Consider the following 18,160-nt stretch of genomic DNA (forward strand, 5'->3'; position numbering starts at 1 on the left):
TTGAACAATAATGCGAAGTTCCTGGTGTCTGTGATACAACCTCAGGGCCGCTAGTGACTAGAGAAGGGACTGAGATATTCTTTTCTGTAACATAGAAGCCTTGTTTCCTGCTATATAATTAGAGAGTTCATTCAGTGCTTTCAGAAGTCTTTCATATCTCATTTTAATCCACAGAAGATTGGAAATTTTGTTCTTATTTAATAGATACGTAGCTGAGGGAAGTAACAATGTGTTCACAGTCACCCCACAAATTAAAGAGCAAGTCAGAGAATGACATAGACTCGTTGTTTGGTCTGATGGTGGTTCCGTCTCAAAATCGGCTGGACGAGCACAGTGTTCCATGGCTCCATGGCTGGCTGTTCTGTGACCGTAGGCAGATTCCTTAACCACCCAATGCCTCCATTTTTTCCTCTGTTACATCCAAGCCTTTCCTTTTGCCACCTTCTCTTTCTGCTGTAGGCCTGGGTTGCCAACTATGAGAGACCCCGAATGAACGCCAACTCCCTCCTGGCCAGCCCCACAGGCCTCAGCCCCTACCTGCGCTTTGGTTGTCTCTCCTGCCGCCTCTTCTACTACCGCCTGTGGGACCTGTATAAAAAGGTAAGGGGGACATACCTGCCCACATTGCACCTAAGGCCTGCAGCCAGGCCTTTTGGGCTTGTCAGTCACCCTAAAAAAGGCACTGGTGGGTGGGGGTTGGGCTATGGCCCCTGGAAGGGCCTAAGTGTGTGCAGATAGTCCAGAGGAGGAGAGAAGACTCAGTATCCAAGAGGGCAGAGCCAAGCACAGAGTGAACTGCCCACCAGAATGAAGCCCAGACCATCATGTAGAGCAGAAGGACAGGCAGAAAAGCAGGCCTCAGGTGTGACCCTAGAGGTGGCATATCCTCTGGCAGCTGGTGGACAGGGGCGAGGTCCCCAGGGTGAGAGGCATGGAGAGGGTGAGGCTGGAGCCAGTCTGAAGTGGAAGAGCATAGCTGCCTGCTCTGGGGCTGTGTCCACAGCATTCAAAAGGGGAGTCCAGGAACAGCAGTTGCCCATCAGTGATGGAGGGAGCGGTCTGGAGGGGCTGCACACAGGGCTGTGCTATACAGACAAGAAGCAAATAAGCCTGTGTTAACTGTCCCCAGAAGGAGAGAGGGCAACACAGTCAGCATTCAGAGGGATCACCTCATCTTGTGCCTATGTTTTTTGTTTCTGTTGTTTATTTAAGAGACAAAGTCTAGCTGTGTTACCCAGGCTAGAGTGTAGTGTGGCCTGATCACAGCTCACTGAAACCTCAGACTCCTGGGCTCGAGCAATCCCTCTGCCTCAGCCTCTCAAGTAGAGCTAATTTTTTACATTCTTTGTAGAGATAGGGTCTTGCTATGTTGCCCAGGCTGGTCTCGAACTCCTGGGCACAAGCAATTGTCCTGCCTTGGCCTCCCACAGTGCTGGGATTACAGCCGTGAGCCACCATGCCTAGCCGTTGTGTCTACGTTTGTTTTTTTTGTTTGTTTTTGAGACAGGATCTCATTCTGTCACCCAGGCTGGAGTACAGTGGTATGATCACAGCTCACTGCAGCCACAACCTTTCAGGCTCAGGTGATCCTCCTATCTCAGCCTCCCCAGCAGTTGGGACTATAGGTGCATGCCACTACACCTGGCTAATTTTTTGTATTTTTTGTAGAAACTGGGTTTTGCCTTGTTGCCCAGGCTGATCTCAAACTCCTGGGCTCAGGCCATCCACCCACCTCAGCCTCTCAAAGTGACAGATGCGAGCCACCACACCTGGCTGTATCTAGGTTTTTAAATGTTATCTCCTCATCCTTGCCATTATTGAGATTTTGTGGCATGGGATAGCTTTGCCGGTTTGGTGAGTAATCTTGTGACTTTAGGGAAGTCATTATTTGCTTGGAGGTCTGACTTCTTAATTACCTTATGGCCCCAGATCCAGGCTGTGTGTATAATTTATTCAACCAAAATCTAGACTGAGCATATTTCACGTGTGCTGATAGGAAAATTCCTTTTGGCTTTCTAGAAGGTGGAGCCAAACAGGGAACTCTTGAGGACAAGGAACATGACCAGTCTTGGGAAGTTTGAATCCTAGTGCAGAGTCCTGTGGTGAGGCCCCTTCCCACTGCCTGGCCCTCTGTAGCTTTCTTCTTGCTCAGAGCAGTGGCACAGTGCAGGCAGGGCCTGGGTGTTTCACATGCAGGCATGCTGTGCCACTTCTAGGGGATAGTCCCTCCACATCTGGCAGCTGAGCCACTAGGTCTTTGGAGGGCCCAGATTCCTTTGTAGAAGAGACCTGAGAGGCACCATGCTAAGAGCTGGGCGAGTGTTTGTATCCATGTGCCACCCCTACCTCTCAGGTGAAGCGGAACAGCACACCTCCCCTCTCCCTATTTGGGCAACTCCTATGGCGAGAGTTCTTCTACACGGCAGCTACCAACAACCCCAGGTTTGACCGCATGGAGGGGAACCCCATCTGCATCCAGATCCCCTGGGACCGCAATCCTGAGGCCCTGGCCAAGTGGGCTGAGGGCAAGACAGGCTTCCCTTGGATTGATGCCATCATGACCCAACTGAGGCAGGAGGGCTGGATCCACCACCTGGCCCGGCATGCCGTGGCCTGCTTCCTGACCCGCGGGGACCTCTGGGTCAGCTGGGAGAGCGGGGTCCGGGTGAGTGCTCTCTCAACGAAAAGCTGGCCTGTACCCTCTGGTCAGGCCCGTCAAAGGGCAGCCCCCTTCTGGGCTGAGGGATGAGGTGGGATTTCTGGGTCCAGGAGACCCCCTCCAGATCCTCTGTGGCTTGCCTTCAGTGGAAGGGTTTTGGCTCCTGGGGGCACTGTGGTGACTTGGGAAAAAACATGGCTGCATGTCCCCAAGGAGGCTGATCATCCCCTCCCCTATCTAGGTATTTGATGAGCTGCTCCTGGATGCAGATTTCAGCGTGAACGCAGGCAGCTGGATGTGGCTGTCCTGCAGTGCTTTCTTCCAGCAGTTCTTCCACTGCTACTGCCCTGTGGGCTTTGGCCGTCGCACGGACCCCAGTGGAGACTACATCAGGTGAGGATACAGACCAGGCTCTCTGGCCTCTGACCACTGTGGCCTCCTACTAGGATGGGATACCCTGGGCCTTTTGAAGGAGGGTCTAGGTATGCTGACGGGTCATCTGGTGTATCTTATTTCAGGCGATACCTGCCCAAATTGAAAGCGTTCCCCTCTCGATACATCTATGAGCCCTGGAATGCCCCAGAGTCAATTCAGAAGGCAGCCAAGTGCATCATTGGTGTGGACTACCCACGGCCCATCGTCAACCATGCCGAGACCAGCCGGCTTAACATTGAACGGATGAAGCAGATTTACCAGCAGCTTTCGCGCTACCGGGGACTCTGTAAGGAGACAAACACCTAGCTCACTGAAGGGAAGGACAGCACCTACAGGCTCAGGGGGCCAGATGGGGATGTCCAGATACTTGCAAAGGGAGGCTGAGTGCTGTCTTTCAGGTTGACACCTTCCCGGGGTATGGGACACTGCAGGCTGGGATGAACTGGGCCTTCCTGAGTAGTTATGGGGCTGTGGGAGGAAATGGAACCTCAGTGTCTTGCTCCTACCCTCCCCACCCCCACTTGCTTCATCCTGCCCTGTAGCCCTCTGCAATCCTGCGAGACGGCACTCTGATTACTCCTCGCCTCTCTCCCAGGTCTACTGGCATCTGTCCCTTCCTGTGTGGAAGACCTCAGTCACCCTGTGGCAGAGCCCAGCTCGAGCCAGGCTGGCAGCATGAGCAGTGCAGGTGAGCAGCAGCAGCCAACCTCCTGTGGCCTCCTGTGGCCTGTGCCACCACTTCAGTCATTCAGGACTGAGGCCAGAAGGAGGCCTTGCCCAGTGGAGCTTATATTCCACCTGGGGCAGTCAGATAGTAAAGAAACCAAGTTGGATCATTTCAGATAACAAGTGCTTTGGAGGAAAAGAAAGTTGAGTGTCTTGACAGAGGGACTGGGAAAGAAGGATTTCTTCTGTGTCACTTGAGATTGGAGCAGTCAGGGAACACCTCTGTAAGCAGAGACCCACGTCATGAGCAGGAGCCAGCCCTGCCACACACTGAGAAAATAACATTCCAGACAAAGGGAGTAGCAAGAAAAAGCTCACAAACAGTACCGAGCTTAGTCCATTCAAGGAACCGAAGGGAGGTCAGTGTAGCGGCATGTCCCAGTGAGGAGCTGGAATGAGATGAGGACAAGATACAGCATGAGCAGCATGTGGCAGGCCTGACGTCCGAGACGAGGACTAGGATTCAGCCTTCAGTGCATTGAAGGATGGTCAGTAGGGCAGGGCACGATTGGACTTAGGTCTGAAAAAGCTCCCTGGCCTGCTGGGTGGAGATTGGACAGTGTAGGCCGGAGCGGGCACAGGGAGGCCAGAGAGGAGGCAGCACAGACAGGGTGGTGGCCGCAAGGAGAAAGACTGGACAGATTCGCTGCATTCGGAGCCTCCTCCCTTCTTGGGGATGAAGATGAGTAACATGAGATGGGAAGAACACGGGTTTTTCTAGTTGGCCCAGCTAGGCTGCCTCCATGGGCAGCATGACTCCTCCACAGGGGCCCTGCTCTTTGCTGCTTGGGGAGGCTGATTCAGGGTTGCAGAGGGAATGCCTCATCTTCAAAGCAGGACAGCAGGCAGGCCAAATCAGTCTCTGGCCACAGCCCATGCCATTTGGGGCCCAAAAGCTGGTCCTGCTACCAGCAGGCCTGCTTGGTCATGTCCTCCTTGGACATTTCCAGGCAAAGTTACTGCTGAAAGCAAGGCCGAGGGGCAGGTCTGAGGAGCAGCATGCTGGCATTCCATTGATAAGTGTGCTCCCTGTCCCCTAAAGAGCTGCTGCTGCATAGTGTGGGATCATTTTGGCTGCATGCACAGTCTGTGTGACCCTTTGACACGCTTCCCTACAGGCCCAAGACCACTACCCAGTGGCCCAGCATCCCCCAAACGCAAGCTGGAAGCAGCCGAGGAACCACCTGGTGAAGAACTCAGCAAACGGGCCCGGGTGGCAGAGTTGCCAACCCCAGAGCTGCCGAGCAAGGATGCCTGAGAGTGAGTGACAGAAGCCTAGATTCAACCTCAGGAAGGAAGTTGGGAGTGGGGGGGCCTACTGCCCTGCCAGCTGCAGGTTGAAACATAGCAAACTAGATGAAAATCTGGTGGGACCACCCAATGCTCAGCCACTAAAGCTTTACCATTTTACAGCGGCAGCCGGGTTCCATCCTGGCTTAGGGAATGAGTACTTTCTGGTTGATATCTGTGTGACCTTTACCACTGGGCCGGCTATGGTGGCTCATGTATGTAATCCCAGCACTTTGGGAGGCCAAGGTGGGAGGATCGCTTGAGGCCAGGAGTACAAGACCAACCTGGCCAAACCAACATAGTGAGACTCCATCTCTAAAAACATAATAATAATAATAATAATAATCTGGTGGGACTGCATGACTTTTAGGATTTCAGCTCAAAAATCCCACCATTCTGACTTTTATCAGAGATTTAAAAGTCAAGCCCTTTTCTATTTTTTTGCCAGCTAAGGGAAAAAGGGAGGCATGGGGGCTGAGGGGTGGCACTTTCTACCTATTAAAATGAGTCACACTCAAGAGAAAGAAAGCTGAGACCTGTGTGTGAAGCAGCGGGGAAAAGGCCCATTGCAGGGTCTGAGGCTGCTCCAGGCCCCCTGCTCTCCGACAGGCTGTGTTCTATAGGCCAGCCAGTGGAGGGCAGCACTGACCTTGCGAAGCCTGGACAGAGGGCTGTGCTGTGTCTTACTTGGCCCAGCCCTGCCTGAGGACCAGTAGACCCAGTCTGTCATCATCTTTGCCTTTTGCGGCCTCTCCTCCCTTCTCACCCATCCTGTGGCCTCAGCTCTGCACCTCCCTGGCAGCGCTCATCTTGGAAGCCTCCTGAATGTCATTAAAACACTGGCTTCTCCTTTCCCAAGGGAGGAAGGGCCTTTTATGCCACTCTTGGGGAAATGTAAATTCCTGTCCCCTCTGAGTCATCATCTCAAGCTGTTCCTTATGCACCATGTCTTCATCATTAGATTGGAGGGTGATTTTTCTCCATGGAGCTGATAGGTTCTTTTTATCAGATCCCTCTTACTTCAGGGCCAGGCCGCGGCCATCTGGTTTGAGTGTCTGGATTTGTGTGCTCACTGAGATGGGCATTTGATGCCTGCACCCTTCACCTTTCCTGGGCTCTTTGACGTAGACATTGCTGATGGACAGATGTGTGCTATCTTGTTCCTGGGAGTACCAGCAACCTACTACTCTCTCAGTTATCTCTTAGCTCTGTGATACTAAGCAAAGTTCATCCTGTATTACAAATTTGGAACTTGCCAGGCTGACACTCTGATTTTCGGATGAGAAGACCAAAGAACAGAGAGGTTAAATGTCTGGGTCAAGGTTGCTCAGTAAGCTAATGGTGTCCAATTCGACATGACATTGTTGCCAGCAGGTGGGTGAAGAAGGGGGAGCATTAAACATATAAAACGTGATGTGCTGTCCATCCATAAGGATTGAACAGTCTGCTTAGATAAAAAGGAACAATAACCTAGAATTCCTGGACAAATGGTACAGACTATACAAGCTTAGCAGAAGGGAGCTGGTGTGGTCTGGAACAATCAGGGAACATATCACAGAAGTTTGCGCTAGGGGGCCTGAAAAGTGAATTGGATTCAGGCAGTGAGCAGGGCGCTTAGGACAAGAAAAACAGCTGAAGGTTTATGTGATCTTGTACAAATGACTTAACTGCTATGGGACTCAGTTTCCTCACCTATAAATTAGGTTGCTGTTGCAAGAATTAAATGATTAAATCTGGGCCGGGCGCAGTGGCTCATGCCTATAATCCCAGCACTTTGGGAGGCCGAGGTGGGCGGATCACCTGAGGTTGGGGGTTCGAGATCAGCCTCATCAGCTTGGAGAAACCCCGTCTCTACTAAAAATACAAAATTAGCTGGCATGGTGACGTATGCCTGTAATTCCAGCTACTCGGGAGGCTGGGGCAAGAGAATCACTTGAACCCGGGAGGCAGAGGTTGCAGTGAGCCGAGATTGTGCCATTGCACTCCAGCCTGGGTGACAAGAGCAAAACTCTGTCTAAAAAAAAAAAAAGATTAAATCTGTATGTGTCAGCTAGAAATGTGGGGGTCTATTAATAATAGCTCAATTACTGTGGCTAAAACAAATAGGGGCTTATTTTTCTTACCTAACAAGGGGCCCAGAGATAGTGTTGCTGGTCTGGGCTTGGGTGGCAGCCCCAGCTTCAGCCATCAATTCTTGATCAAAGAGGAAAGAGAAGGGACAGCAAGGGCAGCTGCACTCCTTCCGTACACATATCAAGAGCTCATGTTTGGCCAGACACCATTCCAGGCATTGAGGGTATGGTTGTATACAAGACTGGCAATATCACTTCCCCCTTGGGTGCATATTAGTGGAAGGAGACAGACAGTAAACAAATAAATATTTAAAATTTCAAGAGGCCAGCCGGGCGTGGTGGCTCACACTTGTAATCCCAGCACTTTGGGAGGCTGAGGCAGGTGGATCACGAGGTCAGGAGTTCGAGACCAGCCTGGCCAACATGGTGAAATGCTGTCTTTACTAAAAATACAAAAATTAGCCAGGCGTGGTGGCAGGTGCCTGTAGTCCCAGCTACTTCGGAGGCTGAGGCAGGAGAATCACTTGAACCCGGGAGGCAGAGGTTGCAGTGAGCCAAGATCGTACCACTGCACTCCAGTCTGGGTGACAGAGCTAGACTCAGTCTCACAAAAAAAAATTTCAGGAGGCCATCAGTGCTATGAAAACAATAAAATAAAGTTGAGTAAGAAAGTAAGGTCGGGGCACAGAAGAGGCTGCAGTTCTGTATTATAAGGGTTGCTGGTCCAGGGACCATACTTGGAGAATCACTGACTTAGACCAATCATAATCCATTTTCTGGGCGAAGCCCATTGCCTCCTGAACACATTTTAGGTTCTGTTAACCAGGAAGTGTGGATGCTGGTAGACAGCTAATGGTGACTGCTTTATAGGCAAGACACTTACTCAAGTGTGTGGGTCATGAGTGCTTGGTAAGCAGTAGTTATTATTGTAGGTATTGTTATTATTGTAGAGGACACAAGGTTACAGTTGGGTCTGATTATGGAGGGTTGTAAATGGCAGGCACATGAGTCTGCTATGTACTCTTTGGGAGTGAAGAAACATTTTGGAACAGGAATGATCAAATTGGCATTTTGGGAGGATGAATTAGGCATTGGGCTGGGACCTGCAGAGGAACAGGTTGGGGAGAGAAAGTCAGCTGAGAGGCTTGACAGTGATTCCAAGGGAAGACATGACAAGGATGCAGAGGTAAGTGCCCGTCTCTTGCCCTGGAGTCCAGAAGATTGTCAGCCTACTGGGATTTTAAGGACTGATTCTTGAGGTTTACTCTGCCCTCCACTGGTGGCTCAGTGGGGAGTTAGGCCAGGCTAGACTGTGAAGGTTGGGGGTGCAGAGGTCAGAGGATCTGGGGTGGTGCAGACTTCCCTCCAAGACAGACTAGGGAGGAACAGCTGTGTTCTTTGGAAATCCTGAGAGAAGAAGAGTACACCATGTCTCACCATGTGCTGGCAGAGGCACCGGGGCCTAAAGATGCTTAGCATCCTCAGCTGTAAAATGGTGATAATAGCATCTTGTCACCTGCCCTACCCATCGAAAAAGTCTTTGAATATGTAAAATGCACTATGCAAATGGAATCACATTATCATCTTGCACTTTCTTCTCTGGGTGTCTTTGATTATGTTGGTGTTACTTCAGTCAGAGCCAGCACCCTAAGCTGAATGGACCACAGAGCTGTGGCTATGTAGCCCAAATTGGTATCATATTATATTGGGTCGGGGGAGGGGAGTGGCAGGGAGACTTGTCCCTCTTTCCTCCATTTCCTCTGTCATTTTTAATTGTGTGACTTTGGGCTGGATCCATAGCCTTTCTGCCATGCTTTAGGTGTAAGATGTGAATAGTCATTCTTCATCAGCCAGAAGGCTACATCCTGGGCCTTTTGAGGTCTCCTTTAGCTCTGAGCTCTATAGTTCTGGATTCTGTTTTTCTAATGCCTCAGGCCTGTGGCAGTGTACAGGGTGGACAGTCACTTAAAATTTAAACTGATCTGGTAGGAAAGCATGGCCTCCAATCAGTAGGTTCTACACTTACCTCAGATCCACACCAGCTATCTGTTCTGCATTAAGTTTTATTTTACAGCATTCACTAAACTGAAAAACAAGCCAGCCCCCAAATAGCTATTGTTTCAAATGGTTCCCCATAATCCCCAAAGCTGCTGACTGCTCCGGATTCCATTAGCCTTGAATTGTGTACAGATTTCTCTCATTGGTCCAATTATTTTGCCATGGGGAGAACAGCTCACGTGTTCCATTTGCCCTTCTGCTGGTACAGACTGATCTGTGGAGAGAAGCCCCACTGAATACAAAAGGTTCCCGGCCAAGGATCACCTCTTCCCCTCCCCCGCCGGCTTTTGTTAGCTCTGCAGTAAGCCTGACTGGGTAGATCATCGAGTAAAACCTGACTTCTGGATTCTCCTTGATGTCTTTTTGACACTAGTTTAGTTGTATACTCTGTCCTTGTAAGGTGAAAGGCACTAGCAATTGGTAAAATGCTAAATAGTGGAAGTGAAGGCAGTGTGGCATTGGCCAGAGAGCCCTGCGTTATACTCAGACTAGTGTCTGCATCCCAGACCTGCCAGCACTACACTCAAACTAGTGTCTGTGTCCCAGACCTGCCACTTGCCTCTTGTGAGACTCCACCCAAATAGTCTCACCTCTCTGTTCCTGCCTTTAAAATCAGAGGCAGGATTCTCAGTTCCTGCCTTTAAAATCAGAAGTTTAGACTCATATCCCCTAGCGCTTTCCCTGGCACTTCATAAGTAGGCATTGACTGATGGCTGTCCCTTCCACTTTCTTGCATGATCTGCATGCTGTGGGAAGGGTAAAGGTGTGGTTGACCTGAGGAATGAGATTGAGCTCAGAGCTTCAGCTGTCTCCCCCATCCAGGCCCAGCTGTACTTCCCTGACCCTCACTTGGAAGCAGGTAGCGAACCCTCTGCCTTTCTCAAGCTCTTGGGCACTGTGCCTTGCCCAATATGATGGGGAGAGGGAAACATTGAGACTCTGTGACAGTCTGCAAACAAAGTTTCCTCCAAACCATCAGCTGTTGTGGACCCTCTGCCAGCATAAACTCATGCCTGCACACGTGCATCCACCCCTCCAGGGCGAGGAGCATAGGGACGGGCAGACTTATACACTTGGGTTCTTGATAGCATCTAATGGATGGGAAGGGGTGTGAGGGTAAAGGTACCCAGGAGGCCATGCTAACTAACATTGGGTTGCAGAGGGAGACAGTCGTTACGCTTTTTGTTCTAGCCGCCGCTGTGTTTCTTGTATCAATGACAGGTTGAAAGAGTTGGACAACTAAGAGATTGATTTTTCAGTGAATGTTTTATGAGTTGATTTTCCCTTGGTGCCTCCCCTTGGCTGTTCTTCCCTTCCCTTTAGTCCTGCTGTCATCATTTTTTTGCAAGACCTCATTTGATTTCCCCAGACCCCTTTTTCTACAGACACATGCCCTAGCTTGAGGACAAGAGCATGGCACCAACTAGTTATCTGCTGATCAAGCAGCTTGAGTAACTAGTTGAACAGGCCTTTGGCTAGCTTTGTAGGCGAGGCCAAGTTGGTTCTTCTAAACCTTGGTTTTCTGCATTGGTAGCTTTGAAACCATCATAGAGGGACTTGGGTGACTAGGGCTTATCTGAGTCCAGGACACTGCCCCCTCCCTTCATGAGCCTGCCCAAAACTAACTGGTGCCGAAGTCAACATATGTCTGAATTGTTATCATTATATCCACCTGACTGTACCTCACCCTCTTATCTTCTAAGCTTAAGCATTGGTTCTTAAACCCTGTTTGGGTTACTCCCCACTTTGGAAAGTCGATGGAGGATGGAACCCATACCCAGAAAACTGCATATGTTCACACACAGAGAGGAATGTGCACATCACTCCAGAGGCTCCATGGACTGCCCCAAAGCCTATCCTTGGGCTCCTTAAGGCCCAGGAACCCCAGATTAACAGCAGTTATTCTAAGGAATCTTCATGCACTCTTTATCTTCCCCCATCCCTGAAAATGGATAAAACACACACACACAAAATGGAGGTGTTGGGCAAGGAGGACCTTTTGTGGTATATCCTGCAATCCTGAAAGTTTTCTATTTCAGAAGAATAGCCATCTCTTTGGTTTAACAACAGGGGCCAGAGAGAGCCCTGTGTGTGGAGTATATACTCAGAATCAGCATATTTCAATAAATACATGTACACCTTAATAATACATACATTTGTAGCAAAAAAATGGCTAGGTTATTATAATACAAGCTTAAAGGGAAAAATTATTGAAAATAACACACATTTTAAAGAATAAAACACACAGCCAGGTGCGGTGGCTCACGCCTGTAATCCCAGTACTTTGGGAGGCTGAGGGGGGCGGATCACCTGAGATCAGGAGTTCAAGACCAGCCTGGGCAACATGGTGAAACCCCATCTCTACTAAAAGTACAAAAATTAGTTGTGGTGGCAGGTGTCTGTAATCCCAGCCACTTGGGAGGCCAAGGCAGGAGAATTGCTTGAACCCAGGAGGCAGAAGTTGCAGTGAGCCAAGATCGCGCCACTGCACTCTAGCCTGGGCAACAGAACAAGACGCCATCTATTAAAAAAAAAAAAAAGTTGGGCTCGGTGGCTCACTCCTGTAATCCCAGCACTTTGGGAGGCCGAAGTGGGTGGATCACCTGAGGTCAGGAGTTAGAGACCAGCCTGACCAACATGGAGAAACCCCATCTCTACTAAAAATACAAAATTAGCCAGGTGTGGTGGCACATGCCTGTAATCCCAGCTACTCAGGAGGCTGAGGCAGGAGAATCGCTTGAACCTGGGAGGCAGAGGTTGCAGTGAGCCAAGATCACTCCATTGCACTCCAGCCTGGGCAATAAGAGTGAAACTCTGTCTCAAAAAAAAAAGAATAAGACACACAGTACTGACCTATACAGGCACCCACTCTTATGTCTGCTCTTTATTTTGCCCAGCTTCCAGATAAATTATCATCAGATAAAATCTGCTTCAGATTTACCATGCGGCCTTAAAAGCATCGCATGATACTGAATCCTTGTCTCCAATGTCTTTGACTTTAAGAGCATTTTCCCTTTTCTAATAACAGCTTAATTCACATGTATGTCTGTTGGATATTAGTCTTCATGCTGCCATGTTGAATTTCTTCTAAAAGTCTTCTTCTCTAAAAGTCTTAATGAGCAATACTATCGTATAGAGATTACTTGCTAGTAAAAAGACAGATTTGAGAATCAGACAGATGTGGATTTCCTTTTTTGGCTCTGCCACTTATGAATGCTGTTGTCCTGGGCAAGTTCCTTCTCCTCTCTGGTTTCTGTTTTCTCATCTACAAAAATGGAGGGCAAGCTTCAAGGTTACTGGGATCTCAAGTTGTGTTAGTCTGCTCAGGCTGCCATGACAAAGTACCACAGACTGGGTGGCTTAATCAAGAGAAATGTGTCCTCTCACTGTTCTGGAGGCTGGAAGTCTAAGATCAAAATGTTGCCAGGGTTGGCTTCTTTTCTTCTGAGGCACCTCTCTGTGGCTTATAAACAGCCATCTTCTCCCTATGTCTTCACATGGTCTTCCCTCTGTACTGTCTGGGTCTAAATTTCCTCTTCCTTTAAGGACACCAGTCATATTGGATTAGGGCCCACACTGATGACCTCATTTAACTTAATTACCTCTTTAAAGACCCTGTCTCCAAATACAGTCACCTTCTGGGGTACTGGGGGTTAGGACTTCAACATAAGAATTTTGTGGGGGACAGAATTCAGCCACAGCACAAGTGTATAGTACCTGACCCACGGCAGGCTTAGTAAGCCTACTTATTGTCTACCTCACCCACATTTAAACTGCACAAACTTTTAATGGGACGCTGTGTGTCTCTGTAGACCCTCAGACACACTAAACCTATTTAAACAGACAACTCAGCATTGTGACAGGCGCACTCTGTCCTTCCTTTATTATCAGGGATGAAGCTGTTTCTTCTCTTTGCCCCAGATTCCGGATGTCATAAATCTTTAAAATGAGTCATCCTTGTGTCTCCTCTCTCCCTCCTGCCCCCACAATCTTCCAGCACTGTGCCAGGGTGCTTTCATCTATATGTGGAAATGTGCTCACCTGCTGATTGTAAACTCAGTCATTGCCTTACTCTTCAAAATTACTGGTCCCAGCGGGCTTCTCTTCCAGCCATTTTTTTCCTGATTCTCCATCTCTGGCAGCAGCTGCTGTGCCTTGATTCAGAAGCTGCCCTTGTCATATCTGAGCAAGTATCCCCCAGGGCTTCACGTGACTCTCACATAGCCTTGTCCTCCTCTTCCTCTGCTGTCCGCAGCCCTGGGTGGAGGGCCTGCAGTGGGGAGCTTGTCCTGCATCAGCACCTCAGAGGGGCAGTATTCCCTCATCCCAGTGGCATCCCAGCAACAACCTGTCCCCAGGTACCGTGGCCCTTTCAGCTCACTCTTTCAGCTCTTCTCAGGTCTCGCTCTGAATGTCCCCAGAGAAGCAGCCAGAGGAGCTTGTGTCCCTGGGCAACTGAGCAGCCTCCTGAATGCTCCTTTTGCACTTGTTTTTCTCTTCCAGCTGCAGAGCCCTTGCTCCGTGAGCAAAGCCTGGGTGCCCAAGCAGCCACCGCAGCAGCAGAGTACAACCTGCAGAGAAGCTGATCACCGGGCAGAGATAGAGCGAGCATGTGTGTGTGTGTGCGCGTGTGCAGAGGAGGGAGTAGTGTGCCTGTTTGTGTGTGCATGCATCTGTTGACACTCATGATTCTGAATGTTGCCTGGGCTGGGGGAGTACCTGTAGCACGCCAGTGCTGTTTCCCGGCCTCCAGACACAAGGCTCGAGGTTATGGCAGTGACTTTCAGCTGAGACCTGTTCCTGCAAGCCAGCTGCCTTGTCTGAACAGAACGTAGTGGTAGGACCCTAGCTGGGATTCTGGCATCTGCCTCCCTAGACCTCCTTCCCTCCCTCCTCACGTCAGGCTGTGGAGCAGGAGCACAGCAGTTCTGGCTGTTGTCCAAAGCATGGGATTCTGGAGGCAGCCAGAGCCCTGCTGAGTTCCTGCTTTCTAACCTGGAGGCTGAGCAGGCCGGAGTGTATGGATGCTGTCCAGACGAAGCCACCTGGCCTCTGTTTCTTATTTTAAAATTCTCTGCTACTGGGCTCAGTCCCAGGCCCTTCCTTGGGCTTCTGGGACTGAGCATGAGGCCATAGACAGATCTAAAAAGTTTCCACCACCCTACAGAAGTACACACAGATACCTGACTGGTGTGGGGTATGCCTGGTACTGTAATAGGAGCCTAAGACAGCACACCTACCTTTTCAGGATTTAGAACCTAAAATTAGAAAGAGAATCCCAGCTGTCATTGTTCCTTCCCCAGAAGCTAAGAGCCAGCCTCAGAGCCTACCCAGGAGCTGTGAAGGGGCAAGGGTCAAACTGACTCACTCTACCAGGAGGAGACCAGGTTGCAGTGGCGTAAGGCCCCCTGGTTTCTCTGGCCACACTCCAAGGCACCACAGTGCTGCCAGTGAGGACAGCTGACACCCAGCCAGGGAAACCATTCTAGTCTTTATTCTGTTGGCTTCCAGGGCCTGCCCTGGACTTGTCAGCATCCAGACTGCCATGTCAGCTATCCCAGTAGCTGAGCTCCAAGGACTCAGGCAGAGGGACTCAGGGATGGGGACTGCCAGGGGCAGTTGGCAAAAGTCCAAGTAGACATTACACCCAGCACACCATTCCTTCCAGGAGCAGTAGGTGGGAGGTTTGACCCAGAGAAGCCAAGCCTTGCATTCCAGGAGTGGCCTGTGCCTCCCACCTCTTCCTTCCCACTGCCAAAGGCCTGTGTTGAGAAAGAAGTCATGCAAAAGGACAACGGTGGCCAACTAAAGCAAGTCTTCCTTCCACCCTGTGGCCTGCACTTGAGCCACAAAGTGTGTGTGTGTGTGTGTGTGTGTGTGTGTGTGGGGTACGTGTGTGTGTGTGTGGCTATGAGGCTGATTCCTGTTTGGATTTTTGTCCTCACATGTATCATTAAGCTGGCCTTTGGGCCTTTTCCTTTCTACCTCCCCTGTGACCTTTCCTAGCCTCAGATCTGTTAATTCTTTTGGCCCCAGCCCTGTCCCTCACTGTCCTCTGTCCTTGAACCAGAACCCTGGGGTCAGACCCATCTCCTGTAGCTGTCCATCACACTGACAGGCTTCTTCCTGAGATATCCTCAGGTTTTCTCAGCCAGAGAGCTGCCTTTAGAGTCCAACTGTTGTACGTATGTCACCCTCACTAGAAATGTCCCATCATCGTGGGAGGGGAGCAGGGCACAGGGGATGGTGTGCATTCAGAGCATTGGGTTGGGGGCTTCCCTGTTCCCTCAGCCCCAGCCGAGAGGAAAGAGAATCAGGGGCCACTGCCAGAAAGAGAGTCAAGCAAACCTGGAAGGGCAAATCTGAGACCGTGGGAAGGCCAAAGGCCGAGGCCCAGATTTAGTATTCACTAGCAGCGCCTTCGGGTAGCAGGATGATTCCTTTTCCTGCCTGTCTGCTGCTGGCTCTCTTCCCTAAGGTACAGGTTGGCAGGACCACCTCCGCCTACTTCTCCACCATCCCTAGCATGCCAGCCCGTTCCCAGATCAACCTGCCAGTGGAGTCAGGCAGTGCACTCCTGGAGCCAAGAGGGAAGGGCAGGGTAGAGAGGGTATGTCTGGTAGCCTGGAGCTCCATGGTGGCTTCATGCCTCCCTTCTCCCAGCTCAGGTGGCCCTGAGGGCTCCCTCGGAACAGTGCCCCAAATCCTGACCCAAGGGCCAGCATGGGGAAGAGATGATTGCAGGCAAAATGCACTTTATAGAGATTTTCTATTGCTGGGAAGGTGTGTTTCTCCCACAATTTGTTTGTGAATATTCACTTGTTTTATAAATGTCTGACCTGTCTTGAGTAAGTTTGTGCTGTCGTCAATCTTGTGGGAGGCCTGGGAACCAGGGTTTTGGTAAGCCTGAGCCTGAATGAAGCTGTCGGCCACCCCATCTTGGTTCTGTGGGAGTCAGGAGCTCCTATTCCTCCTTAGGAAGGGGGAGCAGCCAGAGCAGACTGGAGCAGCTTGGTCAAGAGCTGGTCCAGAGCTTGGTCAAGAGTTGGGGGTCAATTGGCCAAAATAGTACAGAGCACTCTGGCCCAGAGTGAGGGTCCTAAGTGCCATCCTGCAGTGCCACCCAGCCTTGCAGCCCACTTAAACCCCCTCCCAGGCTGGGGGTCAGTCAGTGCAGGGCCTGCTCCACGCCCTCAATCCATCCTTTAATTCAATGCAGCCACTTAAGCTGCAGCCTGTGGTGAGGAGGGGATGCAGGCTCTCTGGCTGTGACTAGGTGGTTGAGATCTGCCCACAGCCAAGCCTAGGGCACCTGGATGCTGGCTTTGTCTCCTGGCCAGAGAATGGCCCCTCTCTGTGCAGTGTGCCCTGCTTCCATGCTAGGGGATGCTAGCCTTGGACTGAAAGCTTTATTAGCTCACACCCCAACTTTGTGGGAAGGGGCCCAGGCAAGGCCCAAGAATATCACAGTCTGGCCTGCACAGAGTGAAGAAGGAGAAAAGGGGAGGAACCTGCCTTGGGGACTTGTCTCATTCTTGGCTCTGCTCTGAAGCTCCTGCTGGCCTCCCTCATACCAAGACCTGGGCCTGCCTTTCCTTCTTGCCCTTCTGGCTTCTCTCTAATAATGGCTTTGGGTTGGTCTTTGGAGCTAAGATACCTTTGCTCTTGAGCAAAAGGTTCTGGAAGAGGGAGTTGTCCTTTACATCCACCCCTGACCTGCTAAGGATGTTCCCTAGCTGAGGCAAGTCTACATTCTAAGGAACGATTAGTAGCCATGATGGCAAGACTGCTTTCCTGAGAGGAAAAGCCAGGCACCATGGCAGCAGATGATTACCGTGAGGGCCCAGTGAAAGGGGCCTGATCACGAAAGCTGAGAAAGTAGTGGCCACCCCTCTGGGCCCCAGGGACAGGGAAAAGAGAAGCAGCCATGACCTTTGGCTCTAGGTATTGGGATATTCTCAGGGCTGGTGGTCGGAGGTTGCCTTCTGCACGGAAGGTGCCTCCAGCTCCTTGCTAGGTGCCGCACTGAAGGAAAGGGGCCAGCATGACTGGTCGGCAGTCCGGATTTGCAAATAGGACTCCACGAGTTGTGGCACAGTTTGCTCTGCACGTTTTCTGCCCTGTGGACAGGGTCTCTAGGGTTCTCTCGAGAGACCAGAGAAGCCAATGAGGTTTGACCAGAGGCTCTACGACCCAGCAAAGCTAAGGCCCTAGCCTTGGCAGTCCGTACTCTGAAATAACTCAATCGGAAAACTCAGGGACTTGAAGGCCTGGAAGCCCAGGAATAACACCCTCTCGAGGGAGAGACAATGAGGAAGAAGCCATGGCCAAAGCCTAGCAGGGATGGAGGTGCCAGAGGGAACAGAAACAACCAAAATGATCCCAAAAAGTCAACAGTGGGAGCAGAGGGAAAGGTGCCAAGTCTTAGAATGTGTGTCTGTGGGTGCAGAAGAGGGGTGCTCTGCAGGAAATGCAGTTGAGGCGCTAAGAAGGAGAGTGCTGGGAAGGTCCTGGCGAGAGACCGAGAAGCCTGGAGGGCTCAATTCACCACGAGTAGCTGTTTGGGGCTGAAGAGAGATTTGGGTCAATCTTAAGACAGCCTCTAGGGAGAGTCTTTGGGAGGGTCCCCTCAAGGTAAAGGGACAGGACTGGGGTGAGGGCTGGATCTCAGCGCAGGAGGTGGAGTGTTTCTGGGTCTCAGGCAACACATTTGTGTTACGTTACATTCTCACAACAACCATGAGAGGGACCGCTATTGTCCCATTTCACAGATAAGAAGACCAAACCTTAGTGCTCTGAAGTCACTAATGCAAGGCCCCACTGCCCAGTCACTTGTGGAGCCAGTGAATTCACACCACCTGACTCCAAACCTGTACGCTTTAAGAGCCCACTGACATCTTCTCCTTTCTCTGCCTTCCTC

At 50.7% G+C, this 18,160-nt stretch overlaps 1 protein-coding gene across 2 annotated transcripts in view; it reads left to right on the top strand.

The window, feature by feature from the left end:
* The window catches only part of CRY2 (cryptochrome circadian regulator 2), a 35,878-nt gene extending 19,790 nt beyond the window's left edge, over positions 1-16,088 (top strand). Inside the window, exons 6-12 of one of the 2 annotated variants that reach the window (XM_003808231.4) lie at positions 460-600; positions 2,354-2,665; positions 2,901-3,052; positions 3,178-3,380; positions 3,690-3,782; positions 4,939-5,080; positions 13,744-16,088. In XM_003808231.4, coding sequence (XP_003808279.1) covers positions 460-600; positions 2,354-2,665; positions 2,901-3,052; positions 3,178-3,380; positions 3,690-3,782; positions 4,939-5,078 — 1,041 coding nt within the window. In that variant the 3' untranslated portion in view covers positions 5,079-5,080; positions 13,744-16,088. Of the gene's footprint in view, positions 1-459; positions 601-2,353; positions 2,666-2,900; positions 3,053-3,177; positions 3,381-3,689; positions 3,783-4,938; positions 11,385-13,743 lie in introns of those variants that run through there. The other variant, XM_063608401.1, reaches the window with a different exon arrangement.
* Positions 16,089-18,160: the final 2,072 nt, after the last annotated feature.

Source organism: Pan paniscus, chromosome 9 (genome assembly GCF_029289425.2).
Source record: "Pan paniscus chromosome 9, NHGRI_mPanPan1-v2.0_pri, whole genome shotgun sequence".
NCBI classification, from domain to species: domain Eukaryota; kingdom Metazoa; phylum Chordata; class Mammalia; order Primates; family Hominidae; genus Pan; species Pan paniscus.